The 18,173-nt window shown below is 48.3% G+C and overlaps 1 protein-coding gene across 1 annotated transcript in view; it reads right to left on the reverse strand.

The window, feature by feature from the left end:
• The window catches only part of adgrl1a (adhesion G protein-coupled receptor L1a), a 110,951-nt gene that overhangs the window by 33,903 nt on the left and 58,875 nt on the right, over positions 1 to 18,173 (reverse strand). The window contains exons 3-4 of the mRNA XM_050068817.1: positions 13,103 to 13,316; positions 11,836 to 11,945 (exon numbers count right to left, since the gene is read on the reverse strand). Coding sequence (XP_049924774.1) covers positions 11,836 to 11,945; positions 13,103 to 13,316 — 324 coding nt within the window. The remainder of the gene's footprint in view (positions 1 to 11,835; positions 11,946 to 13,102; positions 13,317 to 18,173) is intronic.

The raw sequence follows: 18,173 nt of genomic DNA on the forward strand, positions 1-18,173 counted from the left end.
TAGGATTGAATCCAAAGTTTTAGAGGAAAATGTACTGTACTGAGGCCTGACTGGCTGTAACAGCCTAAACAGGTAAGAGACAAGAATGCACTACAATCTATCACGGCACCAAAATAGTTGTTGTTGTCTGCAATACAATTTACTCTCACTATATTGTGCCTGCCACAGTGTCCCCCCAAAATACTATATGATTCTGTTCATTATTGCACCCAACCTTCCAGCCCTGTCCTAAATTGGTAGCAGACTGTTCTCTATTGGGCTCATCATCACAATAACACTGCGGCAAAGCAAAGACTAACAGTCTGTCGTCCGCCTTCCTCCTCCATGTTCCTCTCCCTTCCCTCCTCTCCTGTCCGAACCCTGCCCCGCTACCGACCAGCGAGCCTCAGTTTATTCTAATGAACCCGGTCGTCGGGTGGGCCCGGTGTCAAAGGGGCTCATCAGCGGCCTCCGGGCTATACACGCAGGCCACGAGGACACAGACATATACACACATACACATTCACACACTCACAGGCCAAACAGAAACAGTGGCCACGCTTCACACCCTGCAAACCCTGCCTAGGGGGCTTCATTAACTCTGACCTGCGTTCCCCAGCCCTCCTGGCTGCCTTTCTGTTTACCAGCTCTTTCTGCCTCTCCTTCACTCTACGTACCTCCCTCTCCCTCCCGCTAACTGCGAAGGGTGATTGTAGCAGTGGGAAGCCGGAACAGTCAAACCCTAACAGTAGAGCCTACAGTACAAGAGGCTATTATGACCACAGAATGAATGAGGTATTAGGCAATAGGCATTAGGCATTAGGCATTAGGCGTAAATCTCGAGATTAGGCATTATCCTAGTCTGGCTAGAGCAGGTTAGAACGAGTAAGAGCCATCTGGGATTATGTGAGATAGTTAGATTAATAGATTAATACCCGTTTTGGTGCGGATGGAAATCTTGCAGTCATGATCATCCCATTGAAGTCGCAAGGCAGCGCAGACACAACACTTCTTTACCCTACAAACTAGCCAGATGGCTAATGAAACTTACCTTATCAGGGATTAAAACCCAGGCTGTAGCTATCATGCTCTAGCATGCCAATTACTGCCACACATACAGGGAAATACTGCTGTAATAATTGACTATTTATCTCCATAATCCCTTTCCCAGGCACAGGTCAGCTGTTACTTGTCAATATGAGGCTGCAGTATAAAATGATTAAAGCGCCAGTACTTTCCTGGAAATGACAGTAAATATCTCCCATTAGTGTCTCGCAGCAATTTGTGATCGACTGGTAACGCAATTAAAAGTGAGCGCTGACAGCTTTCGGCTAAATTTAGACTTTTCATTTTGGTTGTCTTCAGCAATCCATGGTGTTTTTATGTGTGATTTGACAGCGTCATGGTGATGGTTAATGTACGACTTTGATGATCTAAACACCCCCTGCCAATGGTTGGCAGCTGTTTCTAAAGTGGCGTCCTCCTAGTGTTTGTGTTGTAGGTTTTTTTTTTTTCTTTGCTACAGGGATCTGAGGGCTCTGCTGGCCCAAGCCTTTGCCCAGTCCGCAGTCATGGCCTGCTCACAGGACTGACTGCTGAGAGCATGCTGCTCTAATTGAATCCCACACCTGTTACTGGCAGGTGCAGCATGCGGGCAGCAGGGGGCAGAATGGAGCATGGCATGGTACCCCGTGTCCATGCTGGACGGTTAATGGGCTTTAAGGGTTAGTGTGTGTGCATGAGTGTGCAGTGGGTCTCCTGATGGTATGTTAATGTGCATTCATCAGCCCATTAGTGTGTGTAGCTGTGTCTTACCATGTATTAGTGTGTGTGTATGTGTGTGTAGGCATGCATGTGTGCAGTTCAGAGAAGACAGAGAGGCAAAGAGAGAGAAGAAAGCGTGAAGAAGGATGTGAGCGTGTTCTGTGTGTGCAAACAAGAGGAGAGAGAGGAGTGGAGTAAGAGAGAGTAAATAGGTTATTTCCTGTGAAATGAGAATTAGGAGTGAGTTAATCTGCTGAGGAGTGACATATAGTGACAGCGAGAAGAGAGAAATAAGGAAGGAGACGGGAGGGGCTCCCATTGTGTTTCCGCTTCCTTTTAGACTACAAGGGGGGTCAAGTTATGGGAGTAAAAACACAATACAGTACAAACAGCCATGCACAGACATATACACACACTCACACAGAGACGTACACCCTTAGGACACACACAAACTCCCAGACAATGCACACACATACACACTCTCCAGACAGTGGAAGAGGCAGGTGTCAAACTGGCACCTTTATCAACCCAAACATTCACCCCAGAGAATACCCTTCACTGAGACCAAAAGCTGGCAACAGCTAGAGATAGCGTCCATTGAAAGCAAAGTCTTATCTGCCTCGGAGTGAAGCTGACACTGAGTGACAGGAAAGTTGGTCGGGACATGGCTGCAGAGGCTACAGGCTGCAGATACAGTAGACGACAGGGGGCATACGATAAACTGACTGACTGACTGAAGCGTGAGCTGTAGGGTAGCAGTTAGCCTAGCCTAGCCCGCCACCGCCCTTCATGTTCCTGCTCTGAATCAGGCCTCCCAGAGGTGCTGTCTCTCCATAAAGGTCCTGAAAGCAGTTGTGATTTATATTCATGACCACCTGCCTCACACACTCACCTCTCTGTTCTTTGGCTCTAACAATGCAATGGCTTCTGCATGTAGAGTCAATCCCCACACTCTTCCCTATCTCCCTGTGCCACTGAATAGGGTGTCTGCACTGCCTCGGTCACATGACTGTGCTTGTGTGTGGTGGGTCATTCCTAATGAGGCGATGCTGCCTGACTCATCGTCTCTATAGCGACCGCTCTCCCTCTCCTTCTTCATTCGCAGAGATTCTTTGTGTTTTCCTATCACACGATGCAGTGGTTTCTCACTCATTCCCTCTCACTTTTCCAAATCACAGGTAGAGAGCTGCTTTTGTGAGCGATGGTTCTGTCCTTGTGTGCACCCCCACCCAATCCTCTATAGAAATACCAGGATTGTTCACAGTGGTCTTACACTGCTTCCTTCTCTTGCCTGTTTTCCTTTAGAAGCAAACAGACTGGAGGTGAGAAAAAATATGGCGGACACTAGTTTGGTCCTGTCAGCAGTGATAAAGGAAATACTGTAATGATGTGGGTAGTGTACCCTGCTAGACTGTCAGCGGAAAGGGTGAGAAAATGGACAGAGGGACTGATGAGAAGAAGGAGAAGCAGCTGACGCCAACATCGTCTTAAAATAGCCTAACAGCAGGTAGGTAGTGTTGGACATTCATTGAACAGGATCTCCTGCACGTGACATCATCACCACGCGGTGCACGTCATCCCAATCCAAATCTGTCAACCAGCTGATCAATCAGTGAGGATTAATTGGACAGACACGGACAAGACACAAGTCTGGAATGTTAATTCAGCCATAAACAGAGAAAGGAAGTGTGTTTAGCAGCAGTGGAGGGATGGATTAAGGTGGGTAAGGGCAGGAGTGCAGACAGAGGAAAGGGGTTTTCATCGTAGTGTTAGTGGGAGGAAGAGTAGTAAATAAATATAACCAGTTGGATGAGGCAGAAGCACGAGGAGGAGGAGGAGGAGGACGAGGAGGAGGAGGAGGAGGAGGAGGAGGAGGAGGATGGTTTTGTAGCTTGCTATTCCACCGCAAGCAGGGAGAGTGAGCTAAAATGGCTGCTTGTGGTGGGAGAAAAATGTGAGACAATGATCCATGTTAATGAAAAGCCATGGACACGACGACAGACAGAGGGGTCCATAAACCGTTTAATGGCAGCCTCTACAGGAGTTAATTCCTCCAACATATGGATCCAGCCATGGGGCCAGACAGGGAGATGGCTGAGGCCGAGACAGATGTGAGTAGGTGGGTTCAGAGAGAGTTGAGGAGGGTGAGGACCCGAGAGAGGGAGTTAAGGCTCATTGGGACTGATGGCCACTATTCTCAACGTGACCTTGGGTATGGGTCAGGTCTATCTCTCCCCTTTAAGAGGCTAGTGATTGAGGTGCCTGACCATGCTGATTGGGGCTTTTTCGGAGGAGTGCTTGTGGCGAGGCCCTGCTGTATCGGAGAGGCCATTACATGAAGCTGGAGCACTCCCGACAGGGTATACACCTCCCTCCCCCATCCACTCCCCTCTCCTCCTCATCCGGAGCCTCATTGAACACATAAGGAACCAGGAGGGATTGACTGATGTGTATGGGTATGGAGGGGTTGTGGGAGGGAGAGGGGCACAAGTTCACAGTGCATGTGCAATAAAGAGACCAGAGATGTGGCAGTGACAAACTGTAGAAAGAGAGGCATAGAGAGAGAAGAGAGGAGGAGGAGGAGGAGGAGGAAGAGGAGTGTAAGAGATGCTCAAAAGAGCCTGCAGCTGCTTGTGATGGCCAGATGTGATCTGAGAGATAAACCAATCAGTGACAGAAAGAGAACAAGAGAAAGGGGAGGATGAGGAACGCAACAGAGAAAAATAAGAAGTAAGGGGACAGCGAGAGAAAAGGGAGTTAAATGGAAGTGTGATTAATTGAAAAAGGAAGAGAGACAGAATGACAGAAGGACACTGAAGCACCTGGAAATGGGATACTGTAAAAATGATACTGAGAGCAACTTTGGCTAGTTTCCGTGTTATCTTAACACAAAGTTTTGCTTCAAGATTACAGCGACAACAAACTTTGAATCGGTCCTGAGAAACAAAAAAAATAATAGAGGGAAAGAGATACAGTATGGAGAGAAGGAGCAGCTGAGTAATGTAAAGAGAGAGAGGATTTTTTTTTCTTAGATCTGGAGGGACAAATAAATTGCAATAGCGAAATGAGCTGAAAGATACTTGAGAGATGTAATGAGAAATGTGGATTGTCAGGTGTGTGTGAGGCAACAGTGTGAGATAGCTTTGGGAAGGGATGGAAAAAAAGAGGAGAGGTTTGCCATCCATGAGATGATATGAACGTATGTCGTCTGTAAGATTAGGCTGAGATGTGCTACTTTGTACAGGAAAGGAATGAAGTTATTCTCTCGTTTATCTCTCATAGACACTGGACTGACCTCCCATGATGCCTTTGTGTGTGTCTGTGCGAGTGAGTGTGTGTGCGTGCGTGCAGGTCAGGCTGGTGTCATCAGAACCAAGGAGGAAATCTAGAAGGATTTTAGAGTTTTGGTTATAGTTCAAAGAGAGATAGAAAGAGAAGGGCAGAGGAGGCGATTAGAGATCGAGAAAGAAAAGGGAGGGATATCAACATCAAACATGACCACTACACAAGGTGCTGGGTTAGGAGGGGATATGGGGGGAGGAAGGGAGACAAGGGAGGAGGAGAAGGGAGGAAGGGGCGAGCTGTGGTTGTTATGTTCATTGTGGTCTTTACCTTTTTGATCCACTTCTATTCAAGCATCGGAAAAAGGAGAAAGAAGGAGATAGGAAGATAAAAGAGAAAGACAGTAAGGAAGAGAGAGAGAGAAAGAGAGAGGGAAAGTGAAGAGAACGAAAGAAAAAAACAGGTGCAGGAAAAAAGAGAAAATTGAGATTAAATAAAACGCTGTCCTTTCTCTCTCTCTCTTTTTTAAAAAGCAAGTTATCTGTCTGTGTTATGGTTGGCTACTCAGAGAAAGGATGGCTCAAATGGAAAATGAGGAGGGGAAAATGGCCTGACCTGGGTTTAAATCCATTTCCATTTCATTTCAGCTTTATCAATAATCCCCCCAACAATACAATCCTCCCCCAACCACACACTCTCGACCCCACCTCCACCACTCTTATTGCCACATCCCTCCCTCCCTCACTCCCACGTTCCCTTACACCCCAAAGTGCAGCTCCGGGAACCTGTTGGAAAGAGAAACCGGCAGATAGCATCTTGGCGCTGTAGTCCTCTTCAGCTGTGGAAGTAAACAAAGAGTGGGAAAGGTTGAGAAAGAGATGGAGGGGGGGGGGGGGGGGGGGGGGGTAGATGGAAAGGTGGCGATGAGGATGTCTCTATCTGTGGCTGGTTGCCTTCAGAGGGATCGTTGAATCCCCTCTCTCCACTCCTCTCTCTCAAAGTCTGTGTTGACATTAGAGCGGTCCCTTGATCTAAAGAAAGCGGTGCTTTTGGCTTTGCTCAATTTACAGAGTCAGGATGCTCGCTATAGAAGCCAGCGAAAACACTCAACCCATCGACCGTCCAATCAATGGGGAGCTGCCGGCTTGCCTGGCCGAGGCTGGCTCATCAAAGAAAAAGAGAACAAACAACAGGGGAAAGGGAGGGCTTGACAGAGTGGAACGTCTCAGAAACACAGAGAGAAACCAAGAGACACTGTCGGGGGGAGGGGAGAAAAAAAAAGAGGGTAGAGACAAAAGAGAGATGAGAGGAACGTCTACAGCGCGCTCATCACACACCAATCAATAGGTTGGTGTGGTGAGTCACACTGAGGCCTCAGCTGACTTGAGCAGGTAAGGCGTGGCCCCCCTCCACATCCATGACGCTGTTTGGCACCTGCTTGTGTCGCCTCGTCTGGGGAGGAGCTGGAGACTCAAAGGAGACGCTAGCAAGGATCTCAGCTCCGCCTTCCATATTACAGCACTGGTCGCGTGCCTTTCCTCTGTGTTTGCTGAGGTGCAAGTGGTGCGCAAGTGGATCGTCATGTCTCTCGGGAAGACACGTGTCAAAAAGGCGCGTGGCTGGTGGATCCCCACTGCGGGCGTGATTGTCGTGTATGTGTCGCGGGAAGTCTGATGTCCCCGGGGAGCCCTGTGAAATTGTCACGACACCTTGCAGGGTTGCCCGTACAGACAGAAAAAAAAAAGTGAGAGGGAGAGAGCAAGAGAGGGAGAGATGTAAAGAGATAAATAGAGAGCAAAAAGAAAAAAAAAAGAAAAAGGGAGAGTTAGCAGCAGTAGCCTGATCTGTGCGGGGGGTGGCCTCGCATCTTGGCAGCGATACAGCAGAGGCGGCATCAGTATCAGCAGCAACACTGATCATTTATCACCCTATGCCGAGATCAAACTGGACAAACAACCTCCATGAAGACCTGGGGAATGGTAGCCATATTCAGCCTGGAGGGGTAAACATGGCAAAGCTACGAATGCGAGTCCTATGAAGCTGGGGCAGGGGGTAAGAAAGCATTACATCCCTGCCACCAACTGTGAGTGCAATCATTAGCTTCAAGGTTAGGGAGGGAGAGACCGACCAGGGAGCATCTAGAGCTTTCATCCCCTGTGAAAAAACTGCAGGGGAGTGCATGGGAACACCAGAATTCAGCACAACTCCAGAGTTTGTGTTTTTTTTCCACACACGTATCTACTGACAGCAGACCTTGTCCACTTCATGCAAGCGTGTCCTCAAAATACATTACCCTAAATGTCATAAATGAGTATGATTTGCTAAAGAGGAGGAAAATGATGCGTGTGATGCACAGCAGTGACATGTAGAGAGAGAGAGAGCGGAAAAAATAAAGAAAATTTCTTCAATGCTGCAGAAAGAGAGAAGAAGATAGGGTCGGTGGAAGACTGTTGACTTCATTTCTTCTACTCTGGGTTTTCCTGAAAAATAGACACTAAGCACAGACACACAAGATCATCACACGTACCTCAGGACACACACACACACACACACACACACACACACACACACACACACACACACACCGACAAACATAGAAAAAAGAGACAGAAACTCATCAAACTGTCCTCACAGTGAACAGGAGGTTAGTTTAAGGCCACCTTGGTTGTTTGTCTGATTCATTCAGCATTTCTCTTTCAGGGCCCTTTTGAGAAATAAGCCACTGCCCTCTCTCCCCTTAATCACTCTGCTCGGCGCTCTCTACAACCCTATCAATTACTCCCACACTAATGAGTACAGCTAGAAACTCACACTCTCAAATACACACATACACACAGTGTTGGAGTACTGCAGGACAACTTAGCCTCCTCTGTCTCTTTCACACAGTGCTGAGAGATAGCGTGTCCTCTCCAGCTTCTTCCGTCCTCTCCCTTCTCTTTTCTCCTTCTCGAATTTTTCACGGTAAAGAGTCATCCCTTTCCACGGCCTGAGCAAAGCCTCCTGCTTCTCATTCACCAAACATTTATGAGCCCCACGTCTAATTGTGCCCCTATACATATTAATAGAATTTCATTTCCAGCTACATCAAAGTGTTCCCTCTCTTCCCCCTGAAAACTTGTCACGTTACAATGCCATTACTCCTTCGACTGACAAACTCTTCCCAACAAGTCCGCTATCATTTTTGGCGGCTTTGTGTCCAAAAAGCGATGTCTCGTAATGAATAGGCAGCGCTGAATACATTTGCGAGGAAGAATCAATTTCATAAAGTGAAACAGTGGCAGAGCCACAAAACGTGGAGAATATGGAGTTACCTAAGAAGCTCTGCAGAATCTCTACTGTACAGCCTGAGTAGGCGCTTTTAAAGGCAGTTCTTCAGCACCCCGCGCTGTGCATATCAACAAGATAAATCACAGCTGATGAAGTAGCAGAGGCACAACACCAGGTCTAATGGCTTTGGCATGGCTAGCATGGATGGCCCGAATGGAGAGCATTAGGAGTCAATAATGATGTAGCACTGTGTCCTGGAGGAGGAGGGGGGACAGGTAGAGTTCTCTCGCAGGGTAGATTTACTTTGACTCAGTGTACATCTGTGCTAAGACTGCAGTGTAGGGTTTCCACTGCAGTAAATACGTGCCGCAGCTGTGTGCATGGATCTGTGATGTCTTAATGGAATCCAGCAGTCTACAGCCGGCTGTGACAGTGCAAAATGAGAGTTCTGTTGAGCCGCTTTGTCTTGCTCTGTTCTTGCTGGCAAAAACAATGCTATGTGGCGGGGAGGCCTCGCAGGGCTTTTTGGCTCGATGAGATATGATTTGACTTGTTGGCGGAGGTTGTATTTTGCCAAGGCGATCCCACGCACAGCAACAAACACACATGTTCCGGACACTTGTTTGAGCTCAGCCGACAGAGGTGTGTGTGTGTCATCTCGGCTGTGGCTGTCACCTCGCCGTTTCAGGTGACTGGTAACATGGCGCCTGTGTGACACGCACATAGAGGACCCTGTCAGACGTTAACATCACACACGGCCATCAACGTGGCTGCACACCATCTCACCCATTTTGACACACAACCTCAACACATCATCTCTCTATTGTTCACCTTTTTTGTCGAGACAACCGATGAAAAACATGCGTCAGCCTTGGGTGATGCCAGAGTGCCCAGCGTTCCCAGCCAGACGTGAACGATGGGGCATTACCAGAGCGATTAGCAGCAGCAAATTCAATTAATCTTGACAAATCTCTGCTGAGGCAGAACTGAAGAGAGCGACGCGCCCCCTCTCCTGGTAATTAAAAGTGGCCGAGTTGAGTGGCGTGTGGTGCGACGGTGACTAGGTTTTGGGATGAACAGTTCCAGCTCTGAGTCTGAATGTGTCAGGTCGTATTTACTTTGTCAGATGAGAACAAACACGTAGAGCAGCCCGCAGTATAAGCTGTGTACATACGCGTGCGTTCACATTTCTATTTCGGTGTGGGTGTGTGAGTGACTGTGACGTGGTCGTGCATCTCCGGCGGAGGAGAGTGGCAGAGGACAGGGGTAATTGGCTCTTCTTTGTCACCTCAGACAGGCAGGACTTTTCATCACAGAGGGATCAGCTTCCAATTTTCTAAGCCGTGCCATACTTCAGACGCAATCAACAAAGTTTTTTTTCTCAAACACGGGGAGAAAAAATGCAAGTCAGCAGCTATTTAATCATCCCTTTGATTGCCTCGCGGAGAGAGAGCAAGCTCCCTTGTGCAGTCAGAGGGAGAAAAAACAAGGTTAGAATGCACGAGGAGAAGAAGATAGGTACAACTAAGCAATGCTACCTTTACCCTCTACGGACATTACAATACAGGACAGCAAGCTCCAACACAGAACTTCCAGAGGACTAACAAACAAAGTCACGCGCCTGGAGAGGGTCAGTGCTGAGGCTAACATCGACTGAAAGACAGGTGAACAGAGGGCAGAGGAGACTCGAGAGGAACACTTGTTGCCACTTGGAAGGCGGTGAAGAAAAGATTCACACTAGAGAATAATCCCCAATGGCAAGAAACTCAGCGAACTTCTTCTTATCTGTGACTGTGGCTGCAACCTGACTCAACAAAGTCTCTCAAAAGGTAAACCGAGGGCACAAAAGCACAGAGCAGAGGAAAGGCAAAGACTGAAAGAGGTGCTTGGAAGTCCCTGAGTTTCTCCGAGCCTCTCCATCAGAGCTGGATGGTTGGGTATTTGAATATTTGTCCCACCTGTAAAAGAAAAGAAACGAAAGAGACAGCGGAGGAGACTGAATAGAATGATAAGATTCTGTGGCAGATTGATGGACAGGGAGCAAAAATAGATGAAAACTGAGAGAAAAGGGGCGATGGATGGAGATTAAAGGACCTTGGAGTGTAGATGGGAGGTGAGAGACAGAAAAGCAGAATACAGAAAGAGGAGTTAAGAGACATGAAAAGAGGTGATGTTGACTGTGTGATCATAAGCAAAAGGAGGATGAGTGAGAGACCTCAGAGAGAAGAGATGAGAAGGAAGAAGAGAGCAAAGGAGGTTAGTGGCTCGGCATCGGCTCCAACCCGTGGCTCGCCACAACATCTGTGCCTGAGGAAAAAGCAGAGAGAATAACCCCATATCTCCACCCTGATCAATCAAACAGCCCCCGCACCCGAGAAGACCCATGTCTCCCGCCACCCCAACACCCTCATTTGTCCTTCCACCCCTTCCTGCACCCCAATTCTGCTTCTGCCCGGCGGAGGGGAGCGCCACTGCCCCTCCCCTCCAGCCAGGTGTTCCTGCACAGTGAGGGGATCAACACTGAGAGTAATAATACATGAGAGGGAGGAGGGGAGACTGAGCGGAGATTTTCACATGAACGAGGATCAACACAACACCATATAATCCTTTCTGTGTCTGCTCCTTTGGCTGCGTGAGTGAGTGTGCTCTTGTTTGTGTGTGCATGCTCGCTCAGGGGAGGACGAGTCAGAGGGAGAGAGAGAAAGAGCAACCGTGTGTCCCCCTTTTACAAGTGTGAGGTAGTCGTGTGTGTGTGTGTGTGTGTGTGTGTGCGTGTGTCACACCTGCCACGGAGCTCTGAGCAGTGCCGTGAGGAAGTCAGCCGTTACCATGGGGATGTTAAAATGTGTGGCGCTCCAGGTCATGTGGTCTAAAATAAGCCCTTTGCTGTTTGTGTTAACATTCCTATTGTGAGGTGCGGCGCACACACACAACGCCCCCCTGCCTCCCTGTCTCACTGCGCCCAATTTTAATTTTTATTGGAAATCAGAGGGACAGCAAAGGTGTTTGGCAGCCGATAAAGGCAGTGGCATGCCCCTGGGTCAGTCAGTGTGTGAGTGCGGGGCAGTGTGTGTTACACTGCTGTGATCGCCAATAAGGGCTGACCCCACGTTTGCAGTGGGTGTGTGTGAAGTGCTTATCGGACCCTGTGTTTCCTTCCCCCATGTGAAAATCCCTCTCAGCTACTGTTGCGTTGCTCTGTCGGTGAAGAAAAAAAGGGTTTAGCGCTCTGTGCGAGCGTGTGCGTGTGTGCGTCTGTGCATTGTAAGTGTATGAGAGAGAAAGAAAACAGAGACAGAGAGAGAGAAAGCTGGTGAGGATGACTGTCTGTCTTGTTTTGCTTGTGTTGAGAAAAAAAAAAGCCACAGAGAGCAAGTGTGCACGTGTAAGTGTGAGAATGTCATTTGTCGAGGGTTTTTTGAGGGGGTTGAAAAGGGGGTGGGAGGTTCAGGTGGGGGAGTAAAGGGAGGGATGGGAGGGGCGGTGAATGGGGTGAGGGGTTTGGGGAGGTGGGAGGGGGGGTGGCAGGGTCTCGGTACTCACTGTAGGGGACACACTCGTACTGGATCTCCAGGTACTTGTAGGTCCCTGGGCAGGGGTCTGGAAACACGTCCGACCCCGCTACCACCACACACTGGGTGCGGTTATTACACCTGCGAGAGGAGACAGACGGGGAGAGGAAGGGAGACAAGAGAGAGAGAGAAAGGAGGAAGTAAGTGATGAAAAAAAATGACGAGTGCCATTGTAAGAAAGACAAAGAGGAGTGGGTACAAAAAAAAAAAACATCTTCAGGCTCTGAAGGATTGAGAGAACGGTAGGGAAGGGAGTAATTTCACACTAGACTAGATCATGTGACAGCTGCACCCGAGGGGAGGTGGGAAACAGAGAAGGAGGGAGGGGGAGAAGGAGTGGGATGAAGGAAGGGAGGAGGGAGGGAAGAGGCAGAGAGAGGGCGAGTGACGTAAGAGGCTCCTCTCCTGGGGGATTGTGAGTGGGAGCAATTAGAGGTGAGAGAACAGGGAAGGACGAGAGGGGCTAAGGCAAATACTCTACACCACACGCACAAGCAAAACATTCATATGCACATAATACCTATATCTAAACCGCATCGCCGCATGCCTCCTCACGTTTGCACACCCCGGGAAACACACATAAACACACTGAAGAATAGATACACGTCCGCACACATGTACTCACTCATTCTCGTCACATAATCCTTCTCTATCCAGCTTTTAGCATTACTCCCCTGTGCTGTCTCTCACTCCCTTCATATCTCAAATCTCTGCTGAACTCACTCTATCATCCCATCATCTCTAGCAGTCTCTCTCCTTCCTTTACCCCCTCAATTCTCTCCTCCACCCCCTGCCACTTCCCTCCCTCCCGTGCTCTCTCCCAAAGCTAGCACCCTGTGCCTCCATTACATGCGTGATGGATAGCTGGGAGAGGGCTTCCATTGATCTGAGCTCAGAGGAAGCAGATGCTGAGCGCAAACACCGAGAGCAGCTGTAGGAAGCCCTACAAACACTCAAACAACAATCCGAAATGTACGCATTGGCACACACACTCACACACTAAACACGCACACGTACACACCGCCATGCATGTGCATGTCTCGCCGAGATGCAGCGGTGTTCTGCTCAGAACAAGGACGCTGAGTTCAGTATTTCACACAAGATATCAACACCTCAGGAGGAAAAGCAGGAAATTCTGGACGAATTATGTTGTGAAATAGTATCTCGTTTCCTCGGCCAATAACAGGCTCCGAATCTGTACAAACACACGCACAAGATCCAAACAGATCAATAGTTACCTCTGTGACATTATCTTGAAGGCGTCGGGCAGGTAGCACTGCACATTCTCCATCTGGAAGGGGTCTGCGTCACAGATCTTGTCATCGGTGCGGCCGTAGTTGGCCGTTTCAATCATGATGACATCACTTCCAGGGCAGCGCAGCTCAATGGGGTAGCCTTCACACGCCAGCTCTCGACGCATCAAGCCGAAGGGCATCATTGACCGGCTCAGAGCTGGAGTGGAAAGAGGGAGAGAGGCAAAGTTATTGATAATTCAATGAACCTTAATACTTTTAGGAGGCACTTTATTATTCGACCACATTGTAAATATGATGTGTAGTATTTGACAAGAGCAGGGGGAATGAAAGTGGTTCCTATTGTCCTCATGTAAAACACAAATTAGCTATTATCGACTCGCCTTCACTGAGCAGTAATGTCTCAGCACTGTTGATGCACAGCCTGGCAAGCCGGTTCTCACATTGGAACATCACAGATCACACATTGGCATGATGGATTTGCAGCCATACCAGCTTCTCCAATAAGATATCGCACCACTTGTGAAACAAACTGTGAGAGTTTCAAATGCTAACAAACTCCTACACACAGCCAGTCAGCAGCGTATCATACTCATCCCCACACCAGCGAAGAACTGTTTGTCCTTCCCAGCATCCTTCAGTGTATTCCACCTCACCGAGGTGTCAGAGCGGCACCTTAGGAGAGAGGAAGTAATGGTGGAACAAGCAAAGAAAGAGAATTAGCGTCTGTGTACACCTTCACCTCCGGTGTGTACACCATTTGCACGCTCACTGCTGTTAATCAGCCGTCTGAGAGGCATGTCAATGCACTGCTGTGGCCAGCAGCGGGACTCTGTGTGGAGCAGGGTCGGCAGGGACAGCGGGATACTCTGGGTTAATTGCTGAGCCAGGCTGAGAGGCATGAAAGAGGGCTGCAAAGAGGCGCTGAGAGAGACACTTGTTGTCTCTCCAGCTCTCTCCATAACCGCATACCTATCCAAGTTCTCCTCAACATTCAGCCTCACACACAAAAGAATAACAAAATGGCTGCCGGCTTCCTTTACAGCACAGGTGGAAGCAGGGGCACAGAAACAGAATGGCGACAGAGTGAGTGATCTGGCAGTGAAGGTCTCTGTGGCACTGAGAGACAGCCAGTGGGAGCCAGTGTCTCTCTGTGCTGAGACTCATGCCAGCGACTGTGAGAGCTGCTATCCATGGTCCTGAACTTCTTTTGGGAAAATAACCACCGAAGTGTTGGAGCTGCATCAGAGACTAGTAGGTGCGGAGCTGTCCGCTGTCCTGAAGGAGGAGCGGGCTTTGACTGAGCTCTCCTCTCCATTGTCAGTAGGAACGACATGACACATTTTAGAATGATGGCGGGCATACTGTCAAATCTAAACAGAGAAATGCTTGCGCCACTTAAGCAGGGTGGACTTTAGAAGTTCTTTTATAAACTGAGGCTCTCACGGCACAGCATTCCCCCCTGCCAGACGGGCTCAGCAGCAGACGAGGGCACTGAGTCAGCCCCGCTTCTGTTAGTGCTGCAACCCACAGAGCGGGGCTGTTTTCCCCTTCCTGACACCGAGCTAACACTGCTTAGGTTTCAGCCGCTGTCCATTCAGGAGGAGTGCCCATCTGGGTCAATGTCAATGTCAGTCATCCCCGACATGCTCTGCAGCGGTGCGCTACATGATTCACTGCCACCGGACTTGCTCATATTTCTAAATGCCACCCATTTATGCAGCAGGGACTTGAGTTCAGTTGTGTAACTAACGCCATTAAGGCTGAATGACTAGCACAGACAGACTTCAAATCCTTTATGCCTCGCCAGCATGCAGTGCCAGTGCCAAATCACAAAGGCCTAGATGCAAAAGCGCATACTAATTAAAGCACACGGAGATGCAAACAGCAGGCGAGGCCAGACAAACAAATCCACACACAAATGCAAAAACCCACACAAGCAAATTAGCACATACGCAGACGCGCTGGGCAGATGAGAGTGCACGCTCACAGTCAAGCATACTTGCATGCTTTACATACACACACAGAGTCCTGGTGTCACAGTGGGATTACAATGCATAGTGTCAGTGTGTGGCCTTGTTCGCTTAACTACCCTGTGGTGTAAGTACACAGCAGCGTACAGCTGGCCAGCGATTAGAACCACACAGTGAGCCAAGAGGAATGTAAAACTGAAGGGGGCCACCAGGAGTGATCACACTCAGTCCACTTAGCCCCTATCAGAGGGGGCAGACCGCACGTTAAACATACTTTACAAACCAAACACACTTTATATGGTAACTATTCCTGGCTATTCAGGGCCAACTACTGCCACGCCACTAAGCGCTAATACAAATAGCTACGGTGGAAGGGCTCAGCTCTCGGGCACAACAGCCCAAAGAGGCAGTTTCATTTCATTTCCTGGCTGTTGGTTGAGTTAGCACAAGGCTGTGTCGGCAGAACAGAATAAATACAGATAATTTCTGGACTGTTTTTGATCAATAATGGGCCGTTTCATTGCTGGTGCTTATGCTGATCAGCTTGTTTTTGTGCAGATAATTTCAGCTTGTTACCATCACTGTTATGTGTGGTATATCGCCTGTAGCTCGCTGACTGGATAGTGACATGCCTGGTGTTTATTTAGTCAAACTGAGCTTACACTTATCAAGACAGATGTGTTAGAAGTCAAGGCTCAAACTACATATAATTAGTCTATTAAATCACATGGATGTAAACACGGAAAACATAGGATGAAATTCACCAGTCCGATTTTAAGCAGGTGATGTATGAACTAAATCCCCTCTTTTTCAGGCTCGGGTGTTACAGTATATATTTAGCCATAATTGAGCACAGCCATTATTGAGCCAGTACACTTCAATGGTGGCAGCAACCATGATAACTAGCCTATTTCTGGCACCGCTGCAACTCTCTACTTCTGCCATATTGTACCGTATTTCACACCTACATATTTCACACCTACGCACCCACTGTTTGACAAGATCCAGGTTTAAGGTGGAACTCACTGTGTAAATACAGCACGATGCACCTCACATGGAGATTTACGGTGAGTTTTTTTGAATGGTGCATTCACAAACAAGTGTGCAACTTAACTTCAGGGATTCAGTGTCTGTCTCTGTGCGCATGAGTGTGTGTGTCTGCGTGTGAGGCTGTGTGTGCGTACGCGGTTGTGTGTCAGCCAGATGGCCTGAGGCCTAGCTGGAGCTGTGGCTGGCTCTGAGCTGAGCTGAGATGAGATGAGCAGAGGATAAGCTTGGACTGGCCATGGGCTACGATTGTCCTTCACTCCGCAGGAATCCATTAAGGTTTCAGGGTCTCTTCAGCCAACGCACACACACACACACACACACACACACAAAAACTCACGCACATACACACATGGCCATTTAGTCGTGCCTGTCAGACTCATAATAGCTGGATGACAAAGTGTCTTTTTCAGCAGCAGCCATATGTATAGGTGGATCTAATCCCTCACTGTGGGACTATGAGTCATCTCCCGTGGTATATAAAACTGTGTTAATATCTGTCATCCACAAGAAATGGTTACCAATTGTCACACATACTGATAATGATATGAGCCAATACGATAATTACGCGAGCTGATATGCATGAATGTGGCAGTGTGCAAGACACAGAGATCTCTCTCTCACACACACACACACACAACAGACAGGGGCCTGGTGTCACTCCAGGGCAGCTGGTGTGAGTGGCCGAAGCGGTTGGCTTCATAATAGAAGCTCCATACAAATTAAGAGCAAGAGAGAGAACTGATTGGATTTGACTCATTATCCTCACACAGTAATTAAAGCCTGAGGGTGGATAGATGCTTGGACCCTCAGACAAGAACATAATTTTGCAGAAGCTAAGCCAGTCTTTGCAAACACTCGCTCTTTCTCCACCATTATGAGTCTCTGCATCCATGCTCACTATTGCACACACACGCACACACATGCACACAAATATTTGCCAAGGTCCAACATCATTTGGAGATGAAGGGACATGACCTGCAACCGAGAGCTGTGACCAGCACTTGAGGAAAGTGAAAAGAAAACCTGGTTTGCCGTATGGAGACCGACTCGGAGAGAGCACATTTAGAATTCTGAAAACTTCACAGTATGAATAGACAAAGATTCCTCTTCATTGAAACATGACCAAAAAACTTTCCATCATCGATGGTGTGCTTTCAAACATAACAGCACTTTGATTTCAACGTCTCTGACAATTTGACCTTGGACTGGTTTATCACAGACACTGTATAATGTGTTATCTCAGATATAATTGAGTAGAGAAGGTTTGGCCTTGCAGGTAGCCAGAGACTGCGATAGCGACTTTGCAATTGAGTCACAATAAGAGATTATACTTGTGGAGCTCTGTGGCCCAAAGGCTGACTTGTTAGCTGGATGGCTGACTGTCTTTCGGGGGCCGAAATGTGATCAGCCCCTCTTAGCCCCTCTGTCTGTTCCAGCAGTCATCTCCTAATGCTACTCATTAGCATAGCACTGAAGCATAGTGCCAGAGAACATTCTCGCCAAGCGGTAGTTGAGACACTGGGCATGCTTCTGATGAGGTGGGGATTCTTGTTATATTGCCGTCCTTAAAATGAACTTTAAGTGGCATTAAGGCTAATAGGTGAGTATCCTCTTTTTGCCCAGAGATACCAGCAGAATATTAAAAGTATACTGCATACATCTACATATGCCCTCCAATTCAGCTCTGGCCAAAAAGAGACACCTCCCTCGTGAGTTTCAGGTTAGTTCCTTAGTAAACCTGGCGAAGAAGAACAAGTAATTTTACAGTCATTGGACAGAACTGAGAGGTCTCAGTGATGGGAATGCCTCTCTAGCAGAGAATAATCCTGACCAATTTCTCCAGTACTTTATCAGCTTAGCGCTGTATCTTAGCGACTCATTTAGCACTGCGAGTTAACGTAATGACTCGCTGGAGCATGGCCTGTCACCGCAGACAAGCTGAGGCGATGCGGCCAGAGCTGTCACATCCAGGCAGCCTTCAAGCTGAGGAGTTGTGACAAAGTGACATCCTGAGACAAACCTAAAGGCCTAAC

The sequence above is a fragment of the Epinephelus moara genome, chromosome 18 (assembly GCF_006386435.1).
Source record: "Epinephelus moara isolate mb chromosome 18, YSFRI_EMoa_1.0, whole genome shotgun sequence".
NCBI classification, from domain to species: Eukaryota; Metazoa; Chordata; class Actinopteri; order Perciformes; family Serranidae; genus Epinephelus; species Epinephelus moara.